Source organism: Triticum aestivum, chromosome 5B, assembly GCF_018294505.1.
Source record: "Triticum aestivum cultivar Chinese Spring chromosome 5B, IWGSC CS RefSeq v2.1, whole genome shotgun sequence".
Taxonomy (NCBI): domain Eukaryota; kingdom Viridiplantae; phylum Streptophyta; class Magnoliopsida; order Poales; family Poaceae; genus Triticum; species Triticum aestivum.
The window spans coordinates 461420819-461441246 of NC_057807.1; the positions used below are offsets into that span (position 1 = coordinate 461420819).

The 20428-nt window shown below is 47.9% G+C and overlaps 2 protein-coding genes across 2 annotated transcripts; one reads left to right on the top strand and one right to left on the bottom strand.

The window, feature by feature from the left end:
- Positions 1 to 12593: 12593 nt before the first annotated feature.
- Positions 12594 to 14939, top strand: LOC123112471 (cell division cycle 20.2, cofactor of APC complex). Its single transcript, XM_044533458.1, has 5 exons — positions 12594 to 13083; positions 13182 to 13448; positions 13549 to 13818; positions 13910 to 14500; positions 14591 to 14939. Exons 1-5 carry the CDS (start codon positions 12952 to 12954, stop codon positions 14735 to 14737), a joined length of 1407 nt encoding a protein of 468 aa, XP_044389393.1. The 5' UTR covers positions 12594 to 12951; the 3' UTR covers positions 14738 to 14939.
- Positions 14940 to 16864: 1925 nt separating this feature from the next.
- Positions 16865 to 18716, bottom strand: LOC123112473 (uncharacterized). Its single transcript, XM_044533459.1, has 3 exons — positions 18054 to 18716; positions 17653 to 17935; positions 16865 to 17534 (listed from the first exon to the last, which is right to left on the bottom strand). Exons 1-3 carry the CDS (start codon positions 18174 to 18176, stop codon positions 17260 to 17262), a joined length of 681 nt encoding a protein of 226 aa, XP_044389394.1. The 5' UTR covers positions 18177 to 18716; the 3' UTR covers positions 16865 to 17259.
- Positions 18717 to 20428: the final 1712 nt, after the last annotated feature.

Consider the following 20428-nt stretch of genomic DNA (forward strand, 5'->3'; position numbering starts at 1 on the left):
GATACTTGAGGTGACAATGGAGTATCTAGGTGACATTAGGGTTTTGGTTGATTTGTGTCTTAAGCTGTTATTCTAGTATGAACTCTATGATAGATTGAACGAAAAGAATAGCTTCATGTTATTTTACTACGGACTCTTGAATAGATAGAACAGAAAGGATAACTTTGAGGTGGTTTCGTACCCTACCATAATCTCTTCGTTTGTTCTCCGCTATTAGTGTCTTTGGAGTGACTCTTTGTTGCATGTTGAGGGATACTTATGTGATCCAATTATGTTATTATTGTTGAGAGAACTTGCACTAGTGAAAGTATGAACCTTAGGCCTTGTTTCCTACCATTGCAATACCGTTTACGCTCACTTTTATTACTTGTTACCTTGCTGTTTTTATAATTTCAGATTACAAAAACCTTTATTTACCATCCATATTGCACTTGCATCACCATCTCTTCGCCAAACTACTGCACCTATACAATTTACCATTGTATTGGGTGTGTTGGGGACACAAGAGACTCTTTGTTATTTGGTTGCAGGGTTGTTTGAGAGAGACCATCTTCATCCTACGCCTCCCACGGATTGATAAACCTTAGGCCATCCACTTGAGGGAAATTTGCTACTGTCCTACAAACCTCTGCACTTGGAGGCCCAACAACGTCTACAAGAAGAAGGTTGTGTAGTAGAAATCAGAGCCAGGGCGCCGCCTTGGGGCTGAGGTGGTGGAGGCGCTCCTTGAGCCGCGTCGCCCATACGGCGGCGGGTGAGGCAGCGAGAGGGACGACGCGGGGTAGCCTCTAGCGGCGCTGACGAGCTCGGTGATGCGGGCGAGCCAATCCTCATAGAGGTCGTCGACGAGGAGGTAACGCAGGAGCTCGCGCATCGTGAGCAGCGCGGCCTGCGCGTCCGTGGGAGCGTGTCGAGCGTGGGACGACGACCCAGCTGGAGTCATCAATGGAGTGGCGGTGCGAGCGTTCCGCCGCACCGAGGGGTTCAGCGAGGACGCTTGGTGCTCATGCCCTGTCAGGCCGGTGGCGGCGTTCGCGGCAGGCGACGGAGAACGACGAGGGGGGCCGCCGACAGGGGCCGTCTGGGTGACCTGAGCGGCGAGAGCGGCCCGACGCTCAGCGCGGGCTCGGCAAGCATTAGACATGGATGCGACAAAGCGACAATACGCAGATCGACGGAAGGAAGAACTCTGGCGCACCCCCACCTGGCGCGCCAAATGTCGGATACCGGGTTCCGGCAAAACCCTTAAGGTTCGAACACTGGGGTGCGTGCGAAGATTTCCCCCTATCGAATCTCTCTCTCTCTCTGCCTCGTCGCAATCCCTGGGTTTAGCTAGACGAAATCACAACACAAGACACGAGATTTATACAGGTTCGGGCCATCGTTGTGGTGTAATACCCTACTCCTGTGTGTGGTGGTGGATTGCCTCTTGGGTTGATGATGAACAGTAAAAGGGGAAGAACAGCCTCATGAGGAGAGGTGTTCTTGTGCTGGTGAGGTGTGTGGATGAACTGAATGATCCCCCCTTGCTATGGTGGTGGCTAGTCCTATTTATAGAGGCCCTGGTCCTCTTCCCAAATATTGAACGGGAAGGGATTCCACAACGGCAGGATTTGAAAGGGGACAGCCAATACAGGCTATCCTGACTAAAGATGGTCTTCACCTGCCAAAGGCTCTGGTGATGACGCCGTCTTGGGATCCACAATGACCTCCATCTTTCCGTACTGCTAGTCCTAGTCTTGTTGCACCGATATGGAAACCTTTACCTAACGCCTTGGTACTCCGCGCCTGCGCTTGCCCCCTTAGCACCAAAGAGGAAACGGGTACACTGCATGTGCTGGCACCCGCCTGGCCTTGGTCGTCATGGGAACCTCGCGAGGTACCCCATGCCTTGATCTCTCCGCCTCCCTCGCGAGCCTGCCTGGTGAGGCCGCTCCTGAGGAGGACGTGTGTCGTACGCCCTGCGAGGCTTGGCCCCTCACGAGGGTCTTGAGTGCTTGGTAGATGAACACGGGCCACACTGGGCCGTAGGCAGGCAAGTCTGGATACCCCCATATCCAGAACGTCGACAGATTACCATTTAGGTAAAGGGGAGAGGAAATTCATGGTGTTAACCATACAACAGTGTTTGGATAAGTGGACAAGAAACATTTAGCATTGCATTTCAAATGTCCTTATTGACAGTTGGAGTACCACAGTCATGCTTCGGGGTAGCATCGACATGGTCATCAGATAAAGGTCGGACCTTGGGAACACAAAGGATCCATGGGGAAATTTTAGAACATATCATGCAATTTTACCAGGGAAAATATGAGGAGGTGGCCGATGGGTTAAGCAGTAATCCATCGACATGTCAAAAAGATGTGTTTCCAAAAATTTATATGAACAAGTTTGTGTTGGGGGGAGGCAAGAATGTTATCGATGATAACACAAATCATCGAGGGGCAAGGATGGTATTTTTCACCATGAATTCAATTGGTATCCTGGAAGACCTCAGAATGTTGATGATGACCACGACACATTTGTGAGAGATTTCATGAAGATGTAATCAACCGGTGATGACATCAAGCCAAAGGAATGATGAAGAGAAATGTTGTTAGAACCACGAATATGACACAAACTCGGAATCAAGCTTGTCATCAAAAATTCTGCTCCGGGAAGAAGGACCAGGTAGCACAGTTAAAATTTAGCACGATAATGATATAGCCGGCCAGGCTAGGAATGACTTGAAGGATTATTTAACTCATAAGCAATGAAAATTACTTATAGTTATTGAATTGGAGTGCGAAATCGATTCACTTATTGGTGTTCTCGAGTGACTAATAACTCAAAACCCCGGGGAAATCTGAAATCAGTGAGAAGCAATACTAGATGAAGACTCATAGGAAGCAACACAGTTCTTTGATATTCTCGAGATACCGGAGGGTGATACTCGAAGAAAGATCAAAAATAGAGGTTGCGGAGACGTATTGATCAACAGAAGACAAGTGCTTTAACTTGTCTGAGAAATGGAATCAAGGAGAAAATATGGTCAGAACCACGATTGCAAAGGTTTAACTCACAGATACAAGATGAACTCATAACAAGGGGGGTAATTATTTTTGCGAGAAGCTTCCATGATAAGATCTACATCGTGTCCATGGGCATGAACGCAAAGTTCAAGGTCAACTCCCACTTCTCCAATACACAACTTCTCAGTCACTACTCTTTGTTAAAAATATTTAGAGTTAGAAAGCTCCCATGAAGACTTTTGGGTTCTCACAGGTTATGGAAGGCATAGGTTCAACCCATCGGGCATCTTAGGGACATATACCACAAACTTCAAGAGTAAATAACACAAGCTCGAAAGCAGAGCATGGTTGACAAAAGGAGAGGATACAAGTTACCAGAGGCATTATGTATCTGGGAAAGAACTCACAAGGTGATTAAATATGAAGTACACTGTCGGATAAAATCCAAGAAAGGATCTGGTGGTCCACAAGGGATCTGATGTGAGCATTGGTACTCAACCAGGAGAAGAAAGAATGCAAGGAGATCAGACTATATAAACAACTGACTAATTCAAGCTTGAATGCAAAGGAATGATGATTTCCAAATCAAGGGATCAAAAGCAAAAGCTCTAATAAAGGATGGATAAGTTGAATAGACTTAGGGGTACAATCGACGGCAATTTGATTGGTCGAGAACCAGCTCCTGTTCAAAATGACGTCTCAGCCGGAAAGATAATTTATAATGATCAACTGATGATTGCCGGCATTCGCACACATTGAATCAATGGACCCAAGATGATAAGGACAAAGGATGCCAATAAGATTACTAGAGTTATGGGATTAAACATAATGCAAGCAAGCAAGAATTTCAACAACAATAGGTTGCTGAGGATTTTCCGAAGATTGAATGTTATTTCGAAGACTTTTGTGAAGAACATGAACAACTAGGGATGAACGAATCCCCGATAATTGTGAGGAATTATTCGTACATGTATTCATGCGGAAAAGGAGCTGCACACAACATGCACAATGGATTCTCGAAATATCTGAAAGTATTACAGGGTATCTTGTAATAACAAGATCAACGGGGACTGATTGTAAGAATGGCAAGTGTATGTGGTTATCATTAGTGGGTTTATCGGTGATATGGAATTGCAACGGTGGAGGGCACAAGGGTTTCGAGAAACATCAGAGAGCATATTCAAAATCTTTTGGTGCAGCAAGCGATCATCTGGACAGAAGGGGCTCTCCGGGAGAAAGTATTTTCGAGAACCTAAAGTTAGATTTTAGCAAAATCATTTAACTTGAATAGAAGAGAGATGAGAATCCCAGAGTATAGACGAGGAATAAAATATCCTAATACCACCCAATGGCGACATGGGACCGTAAGACACACACCCATGTTAGTAAAAGTTTTATAGTGAGTAGACTCGACTTCGGCCAAGGAGTTGGAAAGGGGGCTACCTACAGGCAGTCGGCTCTGATACCAACTTGTGATGCCTCCGATTTGACCCTACACTAAATCATACACGCAAATGTGTATGATCAAACTCAGGGACTCACGGGAAGATATCACAACACAACTCTAGACACAAATTTAAAATAATACAAGCTTTATATTACAATCCAGGGGCCTCGAGGGCTCGAAAACAAACGAGTTAGCGGAAGCAACATTATCTGAGTACAGACAAGTTTGCCTTAAGAAGGCTAGCACAAAAGCAACAACGATCGAAAAGGAAAGGCCTCATGTCTGGGAGCCTCCTAACTACTCTTGGTCGTCGGCGGCCTCCATGTAGTAGTAGGCACCCTCGGTGTGGTAGTAGTCATTGTCGAAGGTGGCATCTGGCTCCTGGACTCCATCATATGGTTGCAGCATCCGGGAAGAAAGGAAGGAGGTGGAAAAAGGGGAGCAAAGCAACCGTGAGTACTCATCCAAAGTACTCGCAAGCAAGGATCTACACTACATATGCATAGGTATCGAAGAAATGGGTAGTATCTCTGGACTGAACTGGAGAATGCCAAAAGAGAAGGGAAAGCCTAGCCTATCAAAGACTAGCATCTTCAAGCAGCTCCAAGCATCTTGCAGCAATCAGAAGTGTATAGAGTAGCAGTTTATATTTAACAAACATGTTGTAGAAATAACGCCCAGAGATCCTTCCCCGACTCCCCGCGGGAAAGCAATCTCAGAGCCACATATCCATTACATGCCTCAGCATTCAGTATCCAGTTCTAGTTGTATCAATCGGGATATAACTCCGAGTGTCCGTTACTGTGGACCCGACTATTCAAATAGATAATACTTCCCTACAGGGATATACCAACTTACCCAACACGCTCGATCAACTCCGGTCGGACACACCATCATGTCATGACCGCCATCGACCGATCAAAACACCGCAGTCCTACTTAGGCTCACCGGAGAGGTCAACACGCTGATCTACATCCTAAGCGCACATGGGTCTCGGGCCCATTGCCCTTTGCACTCCTGCATGTTGCGTACGCGGCCGGTGACCAAACCTAGCTACCTCCTTAAAAAATACAGGTGCTTACGCAGTCCAACCCGGTGTGTGCCGCTCAGTCGCTGACGTCTGTTGAGCTTTCGGTTGATACATACGACGTAGAGTGCCCGTACTTATTCCCACATGGTGGTTAGTGCGAAAAAGGCTAGAGGCCTACTTGGATCAAATATCCAAACCATTAGAGAATTAGGAGCGCGCGGTAACGAGCAAAGACTCACGATTGATGTGACCCCGTCGCCCCGTCTCGTGGACTTGCGACAAGGGCAAAGAATGCCCGGATATGCCACATAGTTATCTTGCGGGCACTTCCAGGTCAACCCGACTCTACATCACTCGCAAATATGCTCGCGCGGGTACCCCTCAGGGCCGACCCGTCTTTATCCACTTTAATCAGTAACAATAGTAATGTAAAGGCAAATCGTGTGGCTACCACATCAGGAAGGAACCCGAGGCATCACCCTCGTTGGATTCCCACCTGATGTAAACATCAAGGTGAACGTAAGAGAAAATCACCCTCGAGGTTCACACTTGAGGTGTTGCACGACATCGTCGTTATCAGAAGTGGAAAAGGAGGAATAACCCTCGATGGCCACGACCGGGTAACTACTCCATAGAGTTAGCATTAGAAGTGCTAACGAGGTATCACCCTCGGCACTCAATAGTAACGTTGCGGTGTCGTACAACTAAGGGGAGTGTTGTGCGGTGCCAGGGCCTGGTCTTCAATCCCGTTGATCGGGTCTTCTGATAATCCAGTGGGGCAGTTGGGTCAACTGGGGTGGGGCTAGCAGGGCCACTGGTCAATGTCCCAGCGGGTGGCCTCGGGGCGGTGCCATGCCGACGGATGCCAGAGAGGGCTCCGGCGAGCCTTTTCACGACGTCTCCTCGCCGAAGTTAGTCGGAACGGCGCCATAGTGCTCCGTTCGTTGCGCGCGAGGCCGTGTTCGAAAGCCGACGATGTCGCGCGTCCTAAGCAGCGATCGGAGGGGTCGGTGGTGGTCGGCCGAGGCATCGGCGACGAGTGGAGGCGGTGGTGGTGTTTGGGACCTCATCGAGATCGCGCTACGGGGCACGGGGAGGGGCGCGGCAAGGTCCGTCCAAATGGTCGTTCGATGCTCCGCTGTTTGGTAGCAGTGGGAGCGACAGTGGTGGCCGGAGTTGGCCATTGCAGCGACGTCAGGCGGCGACGGTGATCGGGCTTTGACGGGGATGGCGTTGCGGCACGCAAACATGCATACCAAAAGGGCTAGGGTGGTCTACACTATGCGGTGATCACGGCGGTGTCACACACGACACCAAAAGGTCACCGTGGCCACGCCGAAGATGAGTACGGGCGGCGGCGAGCGCGGCTGCGAGGGGGACGACAGCTACGCGTGCAGAGAGGGGCAGAGAATAGGGGGTTACGGCGCAGAGCTCACTGCGGTGAAGGGGAGTTGCCCGGGGAGGCGTGGGATGCAGTGACGGTGACAAGAACGTCGACGAGCTCCAGCGGATGCAGGGGAGGAAGAGGAGTCGATCCCGCCATCGTGGTGGCTCCCAGGTCGTGCTGGTGCTCGGCATTGATGCAGCGGTCGGCGGCGGTCCTTCTTGCACAGGCAGGGATTGCGGGGAGCTAAGTGGGTGCGCGGTGGAGCTTGGCCATGACAACAAGGTTTCGAGCGAGCGCAGGGAGGAGAGAATGTTGCGGGGAGGAGAGGAATGGCGCTAGGGTTCGATCCAGAGCAAGGGGACTCTCAGATCCTCTCAGGGCATCGGCAGATGGCTGCCCCGTGGCCATCGGCGCCATGGACGTGCGCCCAGCGTCCACGGGGCTTCTGTGAACAGAGGAAGAAGGAGACCAGGAGGTGGGCTAGGCTGCAGTGGCCAGCTGGGCCAAGTGCGCAGGCAAATGCACAGGTAAGTGCACAGTGCCATCTTCTTATCTCTCTAATTTTTGCTTTTCTTTTATTTAATAAACAGATAGGTGAAAGGAATTGTTTGGGCATCCAAATAGCTTAGGAAAATTGTGGAATTTGGTCCATTAAATCCAGGACACTTTTAGATACTGCCTCAACAAGTTTGAGAATTATTTGAAGCCATTTGGATTTTTCAAAAATAGAAAAGGCATTCATAGTGTTGTTTTGGCACTGTTTAAAATGCTTATGCCCACTTTGACCTTATGCTGATGTTGTTTTCCTTAACAACAAATTGTTTTTGAAGATTTGCTGAATTATGAACATTTTTCTAGCAACTTCAAATTGCACTTAGAATTTGAATTGATTTCAAAGGGGGATTTGAATTGAACTGCTTAACCACTATGATCAAGCATTGCAAAGGATGATGACTTGGCATGATTAAGAGGTGATCATTGTAGTTGATACATGGGGTGTTACATCATAACTCTGGCGTTCCTACTTGTCCAACGCGAGCAAATGGTTTTTCTGGTAATAAAGAAAATTGCTCATCAACACTAGCTATTTAATCAACACTAGGTACTTACTTAATAGATAATCATTATAGAAGGGCTCATGAACTCAAAAAATTTATATTAAACTTCACAAAAGTTTCTCACTCAAGTACTCTAGTTACTTGATCATCATCAACTAATAAGCTGAACTAGCTAGCTACTTAAAAAATTAATCTTCATCAAGGAGTATGCCCAGTTGGCGAAGCTTCTTTCTATCCCCCTCTCCTTCTCTTCTGAAATGATCTATGTCCATCTTCAGGTCAATCCTCTCAGCCCTGAGGAGTCTCCTCTCCCCCTTCAGTTTATCCCGATCCTTGACGAGCTTATCCCTCTCGTCCTAAGCTGATTAGTCTCCTGAATGAGCTGAATAGTCTGCTTGCGTGGCTCTTTAATCTCCCCCTTTAGCTCATCATTTTCCCCTTGCACGCTCTTAATGACATACTCATAAGTGTCTAAGAATTCATTGTTGGTCATGTCCACATTGCACACCAACTTGTTGTTGCCTCCAGAATTGGCCATGACCTACAAACACCACGCGTATACGATCAAGATAATATGCAATTTCATATCACTGAATATTGACACCAATGTAAAGTAATTCAAATATTGCAATGTATAGAACTAATTAAACTAGATATCATGTGGTGACCTACACCAGCAAATTGCATAACAAACTAGATATGTTGGTTATAGAGGATCAATCGATAGAAAAGCTCGATAAGTTCCAGACTTTTAACTTCCAATGCTATTTTCTCTTTCTCCTGGAACCGGTGATAGTTATAACAAATTACCAGTCTAATTTTTTTGGACATGAGGACTTGCCTTGCTTTCTAAACATAAGACATTCTATCCATTTCTACTAAACTAGCTCAGATCCGCCAACGGAGGGAGACACACAAGTAAATAAATTCTACACTGGTAATTTATAGGAGTTCATTTTATTTATTTCTAATAATCTGGACACTGAAAATATTTATAATAAAAAATTCATTATAAAAATCAGATTCTACACAATAGCAATCGGATTATTACTACAATTTCTACAGAAAGCAATCCATGCAACTAACTTTGGAATATACATGACACAAAGAAAATCCCAATGGATCCCGGACTTGTGGCGTGTCCGTGAACGGAGTAGTGGTTCTAACCTTGGTGCCGGCGAGGGGCAGCAAGGGGGCGGCAACGGGGCGTCGACGGAGCGGCAACGGGGCATCGACGGGGCGGCGACGACTTTGGTCAGGGGGGAGTTATGTATACGACCGGGACGGGTGGGGTGTGAAAGGAGAGAGAGCGGTGACTTAGGTCTTTTACTAAGTTGACTCAAATAGGTTATTGTCGGCCTTGGATAAAAGGGCAACGCCATAGCTAATCACATGCCAAATAAAAAAGGACTAACATTAATGAAGAATTGACAAAATAAAAGACTCAAAATTTGAACTGGTAATAAAGAAATAGAAGTCCTAAATTGATAAATAGTAAAAATAAGTATGATGAGTATATATTTTGATAAAACACTTAAAATGTCCTAAATGGATCAATATTTCCATTTAGAATAATGTCAATTTAAAATCATCAGTATTCCCATTTAAAATAATATAAATTGAAAATCATCAGTATTTCCATTTAAAATAATGTAAATTTAAAATCATCAATATTTCCATTTAAAATAATGTAAATTTAAAATCATCAATATTTCCATTTAAAACACTTGACCAAATTAATGGAAAAAGTGTTTCTAGCATGCATAGAAAACGAATGCCAGCACTAACAAATCTATGGCGTGCAAAGAAAACCAACGCCACCGGTGCATTTCAAACGGTGACTGCATATAAGCCAACAGATTTATGGGTTTTCTAAAAAAGCAACGCCAACACTAAGCATGGGAAGCTGACGTACTGATTTGGCCGACGCCAACACTATTTAGAAAAAATAGTGCTGACATTGATGGAAAATGGCGCACCATGAATAAAAGTTGTGGCTAGCCATTTTTCCACTAGTGTAACCAATCTAGGAGACAACACTCTCCAAAAGATAATAGATGTGTAGTTGATGATGAATTCCTCACTCTTGTGCTTCAAAAGATAGTCTCCCCAACACTCAATCATTGTCTCACAGATTTGTCCTGGGTAGGAGAAGGATTTGAGTGGGAAGCAACTTGGGGAATGCTAGAAATGAAATGGCTTGATCTTAATACATGAGTAGGTTGTTCTTCCTCAGAAAATAAATGGTGGAAGTTGTGTTTCGTTCTGATGGCTCCTTTAGAGAGTAAGAGGGGGTGGAGGGGTATATATAGGCTCCACCCAAAGATCCAACCGTTACAACCTTTTGACCCAACTCGGCGACACCGAAGCAAATTCTCGGTGAGACCGGCCAGTGTAAAAGATTTGAATGTTGGACATCTCGGTGAGACCGATCATAACAATTTGGACCGACCGACGTGCAATGGCTAGGGAAGAACCTCATCTCGGTAATTCCGATCATTTCAACTCGGTGATTCCGAAGTGAAGCAATTTTATCACAAAAACTTGGTCATGCCATCTCGGTGAAACTGGGATCCATATCGGTAGAACTGAAAAGTTAGGGATTGGCTCTGGTAGTGTATATAATCAACTTGGTGTGTTCGGGATAGAGATTTTTGGTGGGACCGAGATGATACTTTAGGGTTTGGACATATGTGATATGGAGAATGTGGTTGACGGTGTTGAAGCAATATCTCTAAGCTCTTGAGCAACAAACGCATCATCAAGACCTCATCAACTTTCAATAGTATTGACTTTCCTATTAGACTCAATGTGATCTCGGATCACTAAACCAAAAACGTAGAGTATTGAAGCTTTGCCAATTCCATGTCCTTAGCATGGGTCCACATTCACTAGTTCTTGCCATGCAAATCATTGATCTTCTTTGAAATCTATTACCAATAAGCATTAGATCAATGACTTATATGTTGTTAATAATTACCAAAACCACCCGGGGATTATCTACACTTTGAGTGACCCTACGGATTGGAGAACATGCAGTCATGAACTAGACACCTCTCCGATCAATAATTAACAACGGGACCTGGATGCTCATATTGACCCCCACATATTCAATGAAGATCTTTATTGGTTTGAACAACGATGTCGAGGATTCAGTTAATCCTGTATAAAATTCCCTTGTCTGGGATATGTTACTTGTCCGAGATTCGGTCGTTAGTATTGTCATACCTAGTTCAGTCTCGTTATCGACAAGTCTCTTTACTTGTTCTGTAATGTAAGATCCTCATGATTAAACTCATTAGTCACATGCTTGCAAGCTATTCATGATGCTGTATTACCGAGAGGGCCCAGAGATATCTCTCCGTCACATGGAGTGACAATTCTCAGTCTTGATCCATGCAACTCAACAAATACCCTCCGAGATACCTGTAGAACACATTTATGATTTCCCAGTTACGAACTGGCATTTGACACGCACAAAGTATTCTTCTGGTATTAGGGAGTGGCACAATCTTATGGTATAAAGAACAAATACTTGACATGAAGAAAGATGTAGCAATAAAACTAGATGATACAATCAGATGCTAAGCTACGGTTGGGTCTGTCCATCACATCATTAGGAGAACCATTATTAAATGACAATTCGTGTCTATGCTTAGGAAACTTTGACCATCTTTAATCAACGAGCCAGTCTAGTAGAGGTCCGCTAGGGACACAATGTCTGTTTATTTATCACACATGTATTTAAGTTTTCGGTCAATATAATTATCGTATGGAGAATAAACATTTATCGAGAATAAGAAAATATGATAATAACAACTTTATTATTGCCTCTAGGACATATTTCCAATAAGAACACCAAAATTGGATCAATGCCAAACTTGAGGAAGAACGCTACATTGACCACGACCCACGACGGTCTGGCGCGGCCAACGGCTTGCGCTTGGAGCGGCTACTTCGTCAAGCGCGGCGGCCGACTGAATGCGAGGCTCCTGACGACGCGCTGGTTGCCCCGTGGCGGCGAATGCTTCTTGTTGTTGTGTTTGTGGGAGCGAGCAGTTCTGCATGGTCCGCTTGATTCGAAGACACTGCTCAGAACGGCATAAAACAGAATATATCGTCCCCTGAAATCGGTTAGTTCTGGTTCCTTCGACGGTCCAAACACGGAAATGGGCCTCGGGGATGGAACCAACCCGTACCATTCCTCTTCGGGATGGAAACCAAACACACCGTTGTGGTTTGTATATACAAAATGAACTTTTTGTCTATGGGTGTATATACACCCTATATGAAAAAATTGGTAACTAAATAAAAGTACAAATATTCTAAAATATTTTTGAAATAAATTTGAACTTTGTATTTGTAAAATCAATTCCAAAAAAAAGTAAAAATACGTAACTTATTTTCAAAAAAGACAAAAATTTCGGTCAAAATAGTGTGAATAGTGAACTATAATATAGTGGCAAATAAAAAATATTGCCCTGAAGTCAACACTGATGATTTTTTATTCGTGAAAATTTGTATACTAGTGTGAAAGAAAGTCAAGTTTATTCTAAAATCTTTAAAACATTTTTACTTTTTAGTTATTATTATTTTTCCATATCAGGTGTATATACACAGGAACCAAAATCTAAATTCCCCTTCTTCCTATCTCTCTTCCCTGGCAACTAGCCGTTGCGAGCTTGCGGCCTCCCGCCGTGCGCCCCTGTCGTCGACCCCTACAAATACCGCTCCCAATCAAATCCCTAAATCTCACAAGTCATCGAGCAATCTGTGACTTTCTCTCCCTCTCTGCCTTCCCTCTCGTGCTCGCCGCCGCCTCCCCTCGCCGATCCGGGGGAGACGAAGCCCTCTCGCTCTCGAGGGATCCCCGTCTCTGCTCGCCAATCCGCTCGTTCTTGTGCTAATTTTTGCCCGATCGATCCATCGATCCGCGTTTACTTCTGCAGTTCCGCGCCGCCTTTTCTTGTTGCGATTACTGTTATTTGTTTGCCTGTTCTTTTTCTTCTGTTCTAACCATGGATGCAGGCTCCCGCTCGATCTCTTCCGGCAAGAGCCGCGCCGCCGTGCAGCGGCCGCCGCTCCAGGAGGCCGGATCCCGCCCCTACATGCCGCCGCTGAGCACGCGCAACCCGTCGGCCAAGTGCTACGTGAGTTCTTAGATCCGAGATCCCGCAGATGCGTGTGCGCGTAAGGTGTTCGACGGAATGCCTGACCGGGTGTTTTTCCCTTGTGTGCGTGCGTGCAGGGGGACAGGTTCATCCCGGATCGGTCGGCGATGGACATGGACGTGGCTCACTACCTGCTCACGGAGGGCAAGAAGGACAAGGAGAACGCAGTGGCATCCCCCTCCAAGGAGGCCTACCGGAGGCTTCTGGCCGAGAAGCTGCTCAACAACCGGACACGGATCCTCGCCTTCAGGAACAAGCCGCCGGAGCCAGAGAACGTATTTGCTGCCGACACGGTTTCTTCTCACCAGGCCAAGCCGGCCAAGCAGAGGCGCTACATTCCCCAGGTATGCGCATACATCGTGGTTCTACTAATGCATTGAAGCTACATATGTAGTAGCATTTGGTGGTGGTTACTGATGTCACTTCTTCACTTGACAATTGCAGTCTGCCGAGAGGACTCTGGATGCACCGGACCTCGTCGACGACTACTACCTCAACCTAATGGACTGGGGGAGCAACAACGTGCTGTCCATTGCGCTGGGCGACACCATGTACCTGTGGGACGCCTCCAGTGGATCCACATCTGAGCTCGTGACAGTCGAGGAGGACAACGGCCCCATCACCAGCGTCAGCTGGGCTCCTGATGGCCGGCATCTTGCTATTGGGCTCAACTCGTCTGACATCCAGCTCTGGGACACCAGCTCCAGCCGCCTGGTTAGTAGTATACACTTCCAGCATCCCAAAATATTGTCTATGTCCTAACGAGCTTGATCAGATGCTTAATTACATTCTTCTTTGTATGCAGTTGAGAACTCTGAAAGGTGTGCACGAGTCAAGGGTCGGTTCGCTGGCATGGAACAACAACATCCTGACGACCGGTGGCATGGACGGCGGGATCGTGAACAACGACGTGAGGATCAGGGACCATGCCGTGCAGACGTACCAGGGGCACAATCAGGAGGTGTGCGGGCTCAAGTGGTCTGGCTCAGGGCAGCAACTGGCGAGCGGTGGCAACGACAACCTTTTGCACATTTGGGACGTGTCGATGGCATCCTCCATGCCGTCTGCAGGCCGCAACCAGTGGCTGCACAGGCTCGAGGACCACATGGCCGCTGTGAAGGCGCTGGCATGGTGCCCATTCCAGAGCAACCTGCTGGCAACTGGCGGTGGCGGCAGCGACCGATGCATCAAGTTCTGGAACACGCACACCGGCGCATGCCTGAACTCTGTTGATACCGGGTCGCAGGTGTGCTCTCTTCTGTGGAACAAGAACGAGAGGGAGCTGCTGAGCTCACACGGGTTCACTCAGAACCAGCTGACATTGTGGAAGTACCCTTCGATGGTCAAGATGGCTGAACTCACTGGCCATACCTCCCGTGTTCTTTTCATGGCACAGGTACATTCTTTTCGCCATTTCATTTGCAGATATTATGGACATGTTAACCTGCTCGTCGTTTGATCGTCCTCTCATGCTGTCAAACTGCAGAGTCCTGATGGTTGCACGGTAGCATCGGCTTCTGCGGATGAGACCCTCCGCTTCTGGAACGTGTTTGGCACTCCTGAGGTAGCCAAGCCTGCACCCAAGGCTTCCCACAGCGGCATGTTCAACAGCAGCTTCGCCCATATCCGATAAGACCAACAATGCGAACAATCTCTTGAAGTGAATATGGTCCTATGGGCTGCTGTGTCGTGTGTACAGAAAACAGACTAAATACCTGGGTATATAATACCGCTGATGTACTGCCTAAATGTGGATAAGATAATATATGGATGGAGCCGCCGAAATTCGGCTCCCGGGGACGTAGGCACATTGCCGAACCTCGTTAACAAATGCATGTGTCTTTGCTGGTTGGGTGCGATTGCTTTACTTGTGTGCATATATTCTGTTCATGGTGTATTTCTTATACTTATTTCTCCCTCCGTCCAAAATTACTTGTCACTCATAGTACTGAAATCCAGAAGGCTTAGGGGTAGCATCATATGCTATTTCCTTCTCTTAGTTTGATTGATGTTTCTTCCAGAATCTCCCTTTGGCTCAACAGATGCAGATGACCTGAAGGAGCATGGACTCCTAGTCGTATGCATCGTTCCTGTAATTAAGCTCCACTGCACGGAAGTTGTGCATAATAGTCTGAAAACTAAACCTAAGGGAGATTCTGGAAGTTTAGAACATCTTCTAATTTGAAACGGAGGGAGTACTATTTCTTAAGCCACGAACAACACTTCTTGCCCAACTCAGTCTCAGTAGAGCCTGGTCAGACTGTAACTTCAGAAAGCTCAGGTCTTTAGAACTATGGAAGTTTGCCAGCTCCATGGCAGTTCTGAATCTATTGCGGAATCGAATCTATGGTGCCTCTTTTGAAATTTAAATTGATCTTTTGACTGTATTGGATCTGTGTGTTGCGTGCATCTGTACTTGTAGGAGTATTTTTTTTAGGAACTAGGAGGAGTTTTTACGCAATGTAAGCAATCTCAGTTCAAGCATCACATTGATATCTTTTAAAGTTCACACTTGAAATCTTCATACTTGAATACTGCAACAGATGTGGTATAGGAGTTTTTTTTTTTTTTTTTGTATAGGAGTTGCCACTAATGATAACAATGTGGAGAACAATGGTGAATTGATCCTTCCCCGCGAACCCTCATCGTGACTGCAACGGCACCACAACTCGACCTTGCTTGTATGTTCCGTTTTCCTACCGCGTGGCTGCTTCATGAGCTTGATTAGATAGTTTTGGTGCGCTGAGTTGAGTTGTATGTAAGTTCTCTGTTATTTGGGTTACTAATTCTTCTATGCTTTGTTAGGCTCATCGTATTAGCATAAGCTTACTTGCTCGAGTAAAAAGAAGGTATACAATTATTTGTTCATGGCATAATGTTAGACTCTTCATTTACAAATATTTTAACATGGATAACATACAAACCGAAATGAGTGAACAAAACAAACACAATAAAACCGATAGTCCATTACGGTGCACAGGCTCAGATGGAGCCCGGGAACAGTAACATGATTTAAAATAGTAAAAAAATTAAAAAAAATCGAATTCTTTTTACAAGCAAGATGTGCATGTGTGTGATGTTCGTGCAAAATTTCATGAAGTTTGAACATTCAAAGAGCGCATGGTAAAAAAAGACAAAATCATACTTGAACAATGTGCATTTATGAACAAACAATGTGCTGTTCTCAAACAGTTTGTCTAATTCACATCTAGATGTTTTTTAAGGATGTCACATCTAAGCTCGCACAAATATATAATGTAGCAACAAAAACAAAAACTAGGAAAAAAAAGACCACAAAAAGTGAATATCCTAGACAGACCCGTTTTCAAATGTTTCTCACATAACTAGAATTTGTCTTTCTTTTGCCGCGAGCTTCTAGCTTGTCCAAACTTCATGAAATTTTGCATAATTTTCACGCATTTGAGCATATTGCATCATAATAAATTTGATTTTTATTTTATTTTTATGGCTTTACTGTTCATGCCCGGGCTCGTCTGAGCCCGGACACCAAAACGCCGCACTCCAATAAAACGTGATATATACATCCCATTTACAGAAAAGGTTAGAACATCTTATATTACTTTCTCAGTTCCAAACTACTTGGTGTGGTTGTAGTGTTTTCAATTCAGTTCAAATTTAAACTAAAACCATGACAAGTGTTTTGCAACGGAGGGAGTATTTGTAATCGAAGGGAGTACTTATCTCAGCGTTGGTGCTAGAAAATTCTCAACTGCGAGCACTTGAAAAACAGAGCAAGGCGAAATGCACACAACTAGGACTACTTTTTTGGTAAACTTTTCTGTGACTTTGGGGCTCGATTGAACAAACGATAGAGGATCATGCCATGGACGGCCCAAGGATACAACAAACACCTCCTCTTGCTCTGGTCCAAACAAAAATGGAAGAGAACCACACTGATCTTGCTGCCCTTGGAAGGCTATCCATCCATTCTCCTGTCTAGTGTTCGGACCTACTGACGAGACCACCGTCGCCCCCTCCCGCTAAACCGGACGGTGTCATCTGGCCGTCTCCTGCTCTCCGCACCTCATCTGCTCGCACCATGGAAACCAGAGCAGTGGCGCAGACCAAAACTACTAGTCTACTACCGACACCTGCACCTACGGATTCTCCTCCAGACACTACACCGGCGGCACTTCACAATGACCACGCCACCGGGATCGGCTGCTGCTGCACCATGTAGTGCTGCTGCTGCTGCGGCCACTGGGGCATCGGGAGCTGCTGCTCGGCCCTGTCCTGCTCCACCTCCATGGACGCGCCCTCGCCGTCCTCGGCCTCCATCATCTCCTCGGCCATGGACGCCGCCTGGGCGCGGGGCGGCGCCCAGGGGACCATGGCCAGGTTGGAGCTCTCGGCTCCGGCGAGCCCCTCGAACAGCGCGCGGCGGCTGCTCGCCTCCTGCAGCGTCGTGCCTGCTTAATCGGATCGACTTGCGGATTAGATTCTTTGATCCAAGCAGCCAAGAGGCATGAGGCCAAATTAATTACGAGCGTGACTCGAGGGAAGGGAGGAAGGCGCGGAGGCACGTACCGTTGAGCGCTTGGATCCACTCGGGGCTGACGCGGAGATGGCCGCCCGGCCGGAGCGGGCCGAGCAGCAGCCTGCGCTCGGCCTCGGCGGGCCGGTACAAGACGATCGCCCGCTCCTCGTTCGCCGGCAGCGGCGGCGCCGTCGCCATGTCCACCGGCACCACCGCCACGTCGCCGCACATCGGCGCCTCCTCCACCACCCCGAAGCCTGCCACAGGCAGCTGCGTTCCCGGTGGCGGTGGCGGCACGAACGCGCCGGGCACGACGGGCATCATGTCCGGGTCCTGCGCACACCAACGACCAAACACAAGAACCGGCACCGCTTGATTAGCGCAAAAAATTCGAGAAGGGGAGAACGGGGAGACAGGGAGAGGGAGCCGCACTGGGTCACTAAGCACGTACCAGGCGGCGGATCTTGGTGGCGCGGGAGGCGACCGGGAACCCAGGGCCGACGTCGTCGTCCAGCCACAGCTCCGGCGCGTCCGCGCCCTTCCTCTTCAGCGCCGGCGCCGAGTCCACGTCCATCGATCGGCTGGCCCCGGTGCTGATCGAATCGAGAAGCTAATCACTCAATCCAGAGCAGGGCGAAGGGAGTGGATGTCGTGTGGGAGTTCTGTGGCGGCGGCGGCGGCGGCGAGTGTTAAGAAAGGGGGGAATGGAGATTTGGAGAAGGTTCGGGGGTTGGCGCTCGCGACGCCTCTAGAACGTCTCCTCTGTTCCTTCCCGTGCCTACGTGTGCGCACGGGATTGTTTCCGCGGGTGGCTCCCGCGCTGTTTGCCTAGATATTTTCCATTTCTCGCGCGCTCCTCGTGTCTGATGGCTACAGAAAGAAGTTCTTCGTCGCTCCATCTGCAAAAATGATGCTAGACCTAAAACCTGACAAATCACCTCGTAACCCGCCTTTGCACGTAAAGTCACGTAGGTGTAGCAAAGCCTGTTGGCCCGAACTACCAATGGTGTACTGAACTGGTGTACTGATATACGAAAAAACACTGCAGCTAGTGCAGTCTATAACGCACACACACAAGCACCGGAGTGGAGTACCGGAGGCTGATTGCCTTGTATTGATCAGAATGGAATGCTTACAACCGGAGGTACACAGGTCTTTTTATAGGTTGCCAAACCGACTATGCCACAACCGGCATTGATAGATATAGTGTATCTGGACTAGTACTACTAGTGTGAACAAGGAAGAAAATTCCTAACCGCACTGCCATGCATTAAGTGCATGTTATCCTTAAATTCTATCCTGACATTACCCTGACATCTTAGCTAGTAGGGCACGCAACTACTGCTGCTGCCGACCTGCCCATTACTACCTTGCTAAATAACAGCTACTGCTGCCGACATGCAACCATGCATGCATCTGTGTAAATGTTGCTGACCAAGGTTGACCCAACATTCTCCCCCTCAACCTTGTCGAAGAAGCTTGGTGTTGATGGTCCCGACCTTGTCGCGCAGCTCCTGGAACCGGACACGACCAAGTGACTTGGTCAGGATGTCCGCCTTCTGCTCACCAGTCCTGATGAACTCCATTATCACCGTGCCTTTCTCGACTCAGTCACGTATGAAGTGATAGCGGAGATCGATGTGCTTGCTGCGGTCGTGAAGCACTGGATTCTTGCAGAGGGAAATCGCCGACTTATTGTCGACGAAGATGAGCGCAGGGGCGGTGTCCTGATTCAGCATCTCGCCGAGAAGGCGAGCAAGCCAAATGCCTTGACAGGCCGCTGTAGCTGCCGCGATGTACTCCTTCTCGCACGAAGATACAACGACAACCTTCTGCCTCATCGATTGCCAGCTGATGGGACTATTTCCGAGAAGGAATAGTATGCCCGAGGTGCTCTTCCGGGAGTCCATGTCACCAGCGTGGTCAGAGTCGCTGTACCCGACCAACCTCTCGCCATCGCCACGACGGTACACGCATCCATGCGTGAGCGTACCCGCGATGTACCGGAGCAGGTGCTTGACGGCAGCAAGGTGATCGCTTGCCTGGGCTTCCATGGACCTACTCAGGTACCCGACAACGAACGTGATGTCCGGTCGGGTGTGCACGAGGTACCTGAGACTCCCGATGATGCTACGGTAGAGTGTAGCATCCACCGCCTTCTCGGAGCTCTCCTTGCTGAGCTTCAGCCGTGCCTCCATTGGAGCGTGCACGGCATGACAGTCCTTCATGCCTGCTCGCTCGAGCATCTTGGTGGCGTAGGCCGTCTGCGTGATCGTGATGCAACCACCCTCCTGGTTCACCTCTAGCCCGAGGTAGTACCGGAGCAGCCCGAGGTCGCTCATACTGAAGAGACGATGCATCTCTCCCTTGAAGCGTTGAACCTCTTCAGGCTCTGCCCCGGCGATGACCAGGTCGTCGATGTAGATGCCGGCGATGAGCAGCGTGTTCGCGGTGCCACGCGAGTACACACCGTGCTCAGAAGCGCTGCGTGAGAACCCAAGGGATGCGAGGCTTGCATCGAGCTTGGTGTTCCACGCCCTTGGGGCTTGCCGGAGACCATACAGGGCCTTGTGTAGTCGATACACGCCCTGCTCATGGCCCTTTGCAACGAACCTGGGTGGCTGGGTGACATACACCTCCTCGTTAAGGTCGCCGTTGAGAAACGCCGACTTGACATCCATGTGGTGTACCTCCCACCCGCGGTGAGCGGCCACGACAAGGATGAGTAGCACCGACTCCAGCCTTGCCACCGGAGCAAAGACTTCCTCGAAGTCCACCCCCTCATGCTGCACGTAGCCCTTTGCGATGAGGCGCGCCTTGTGCTTG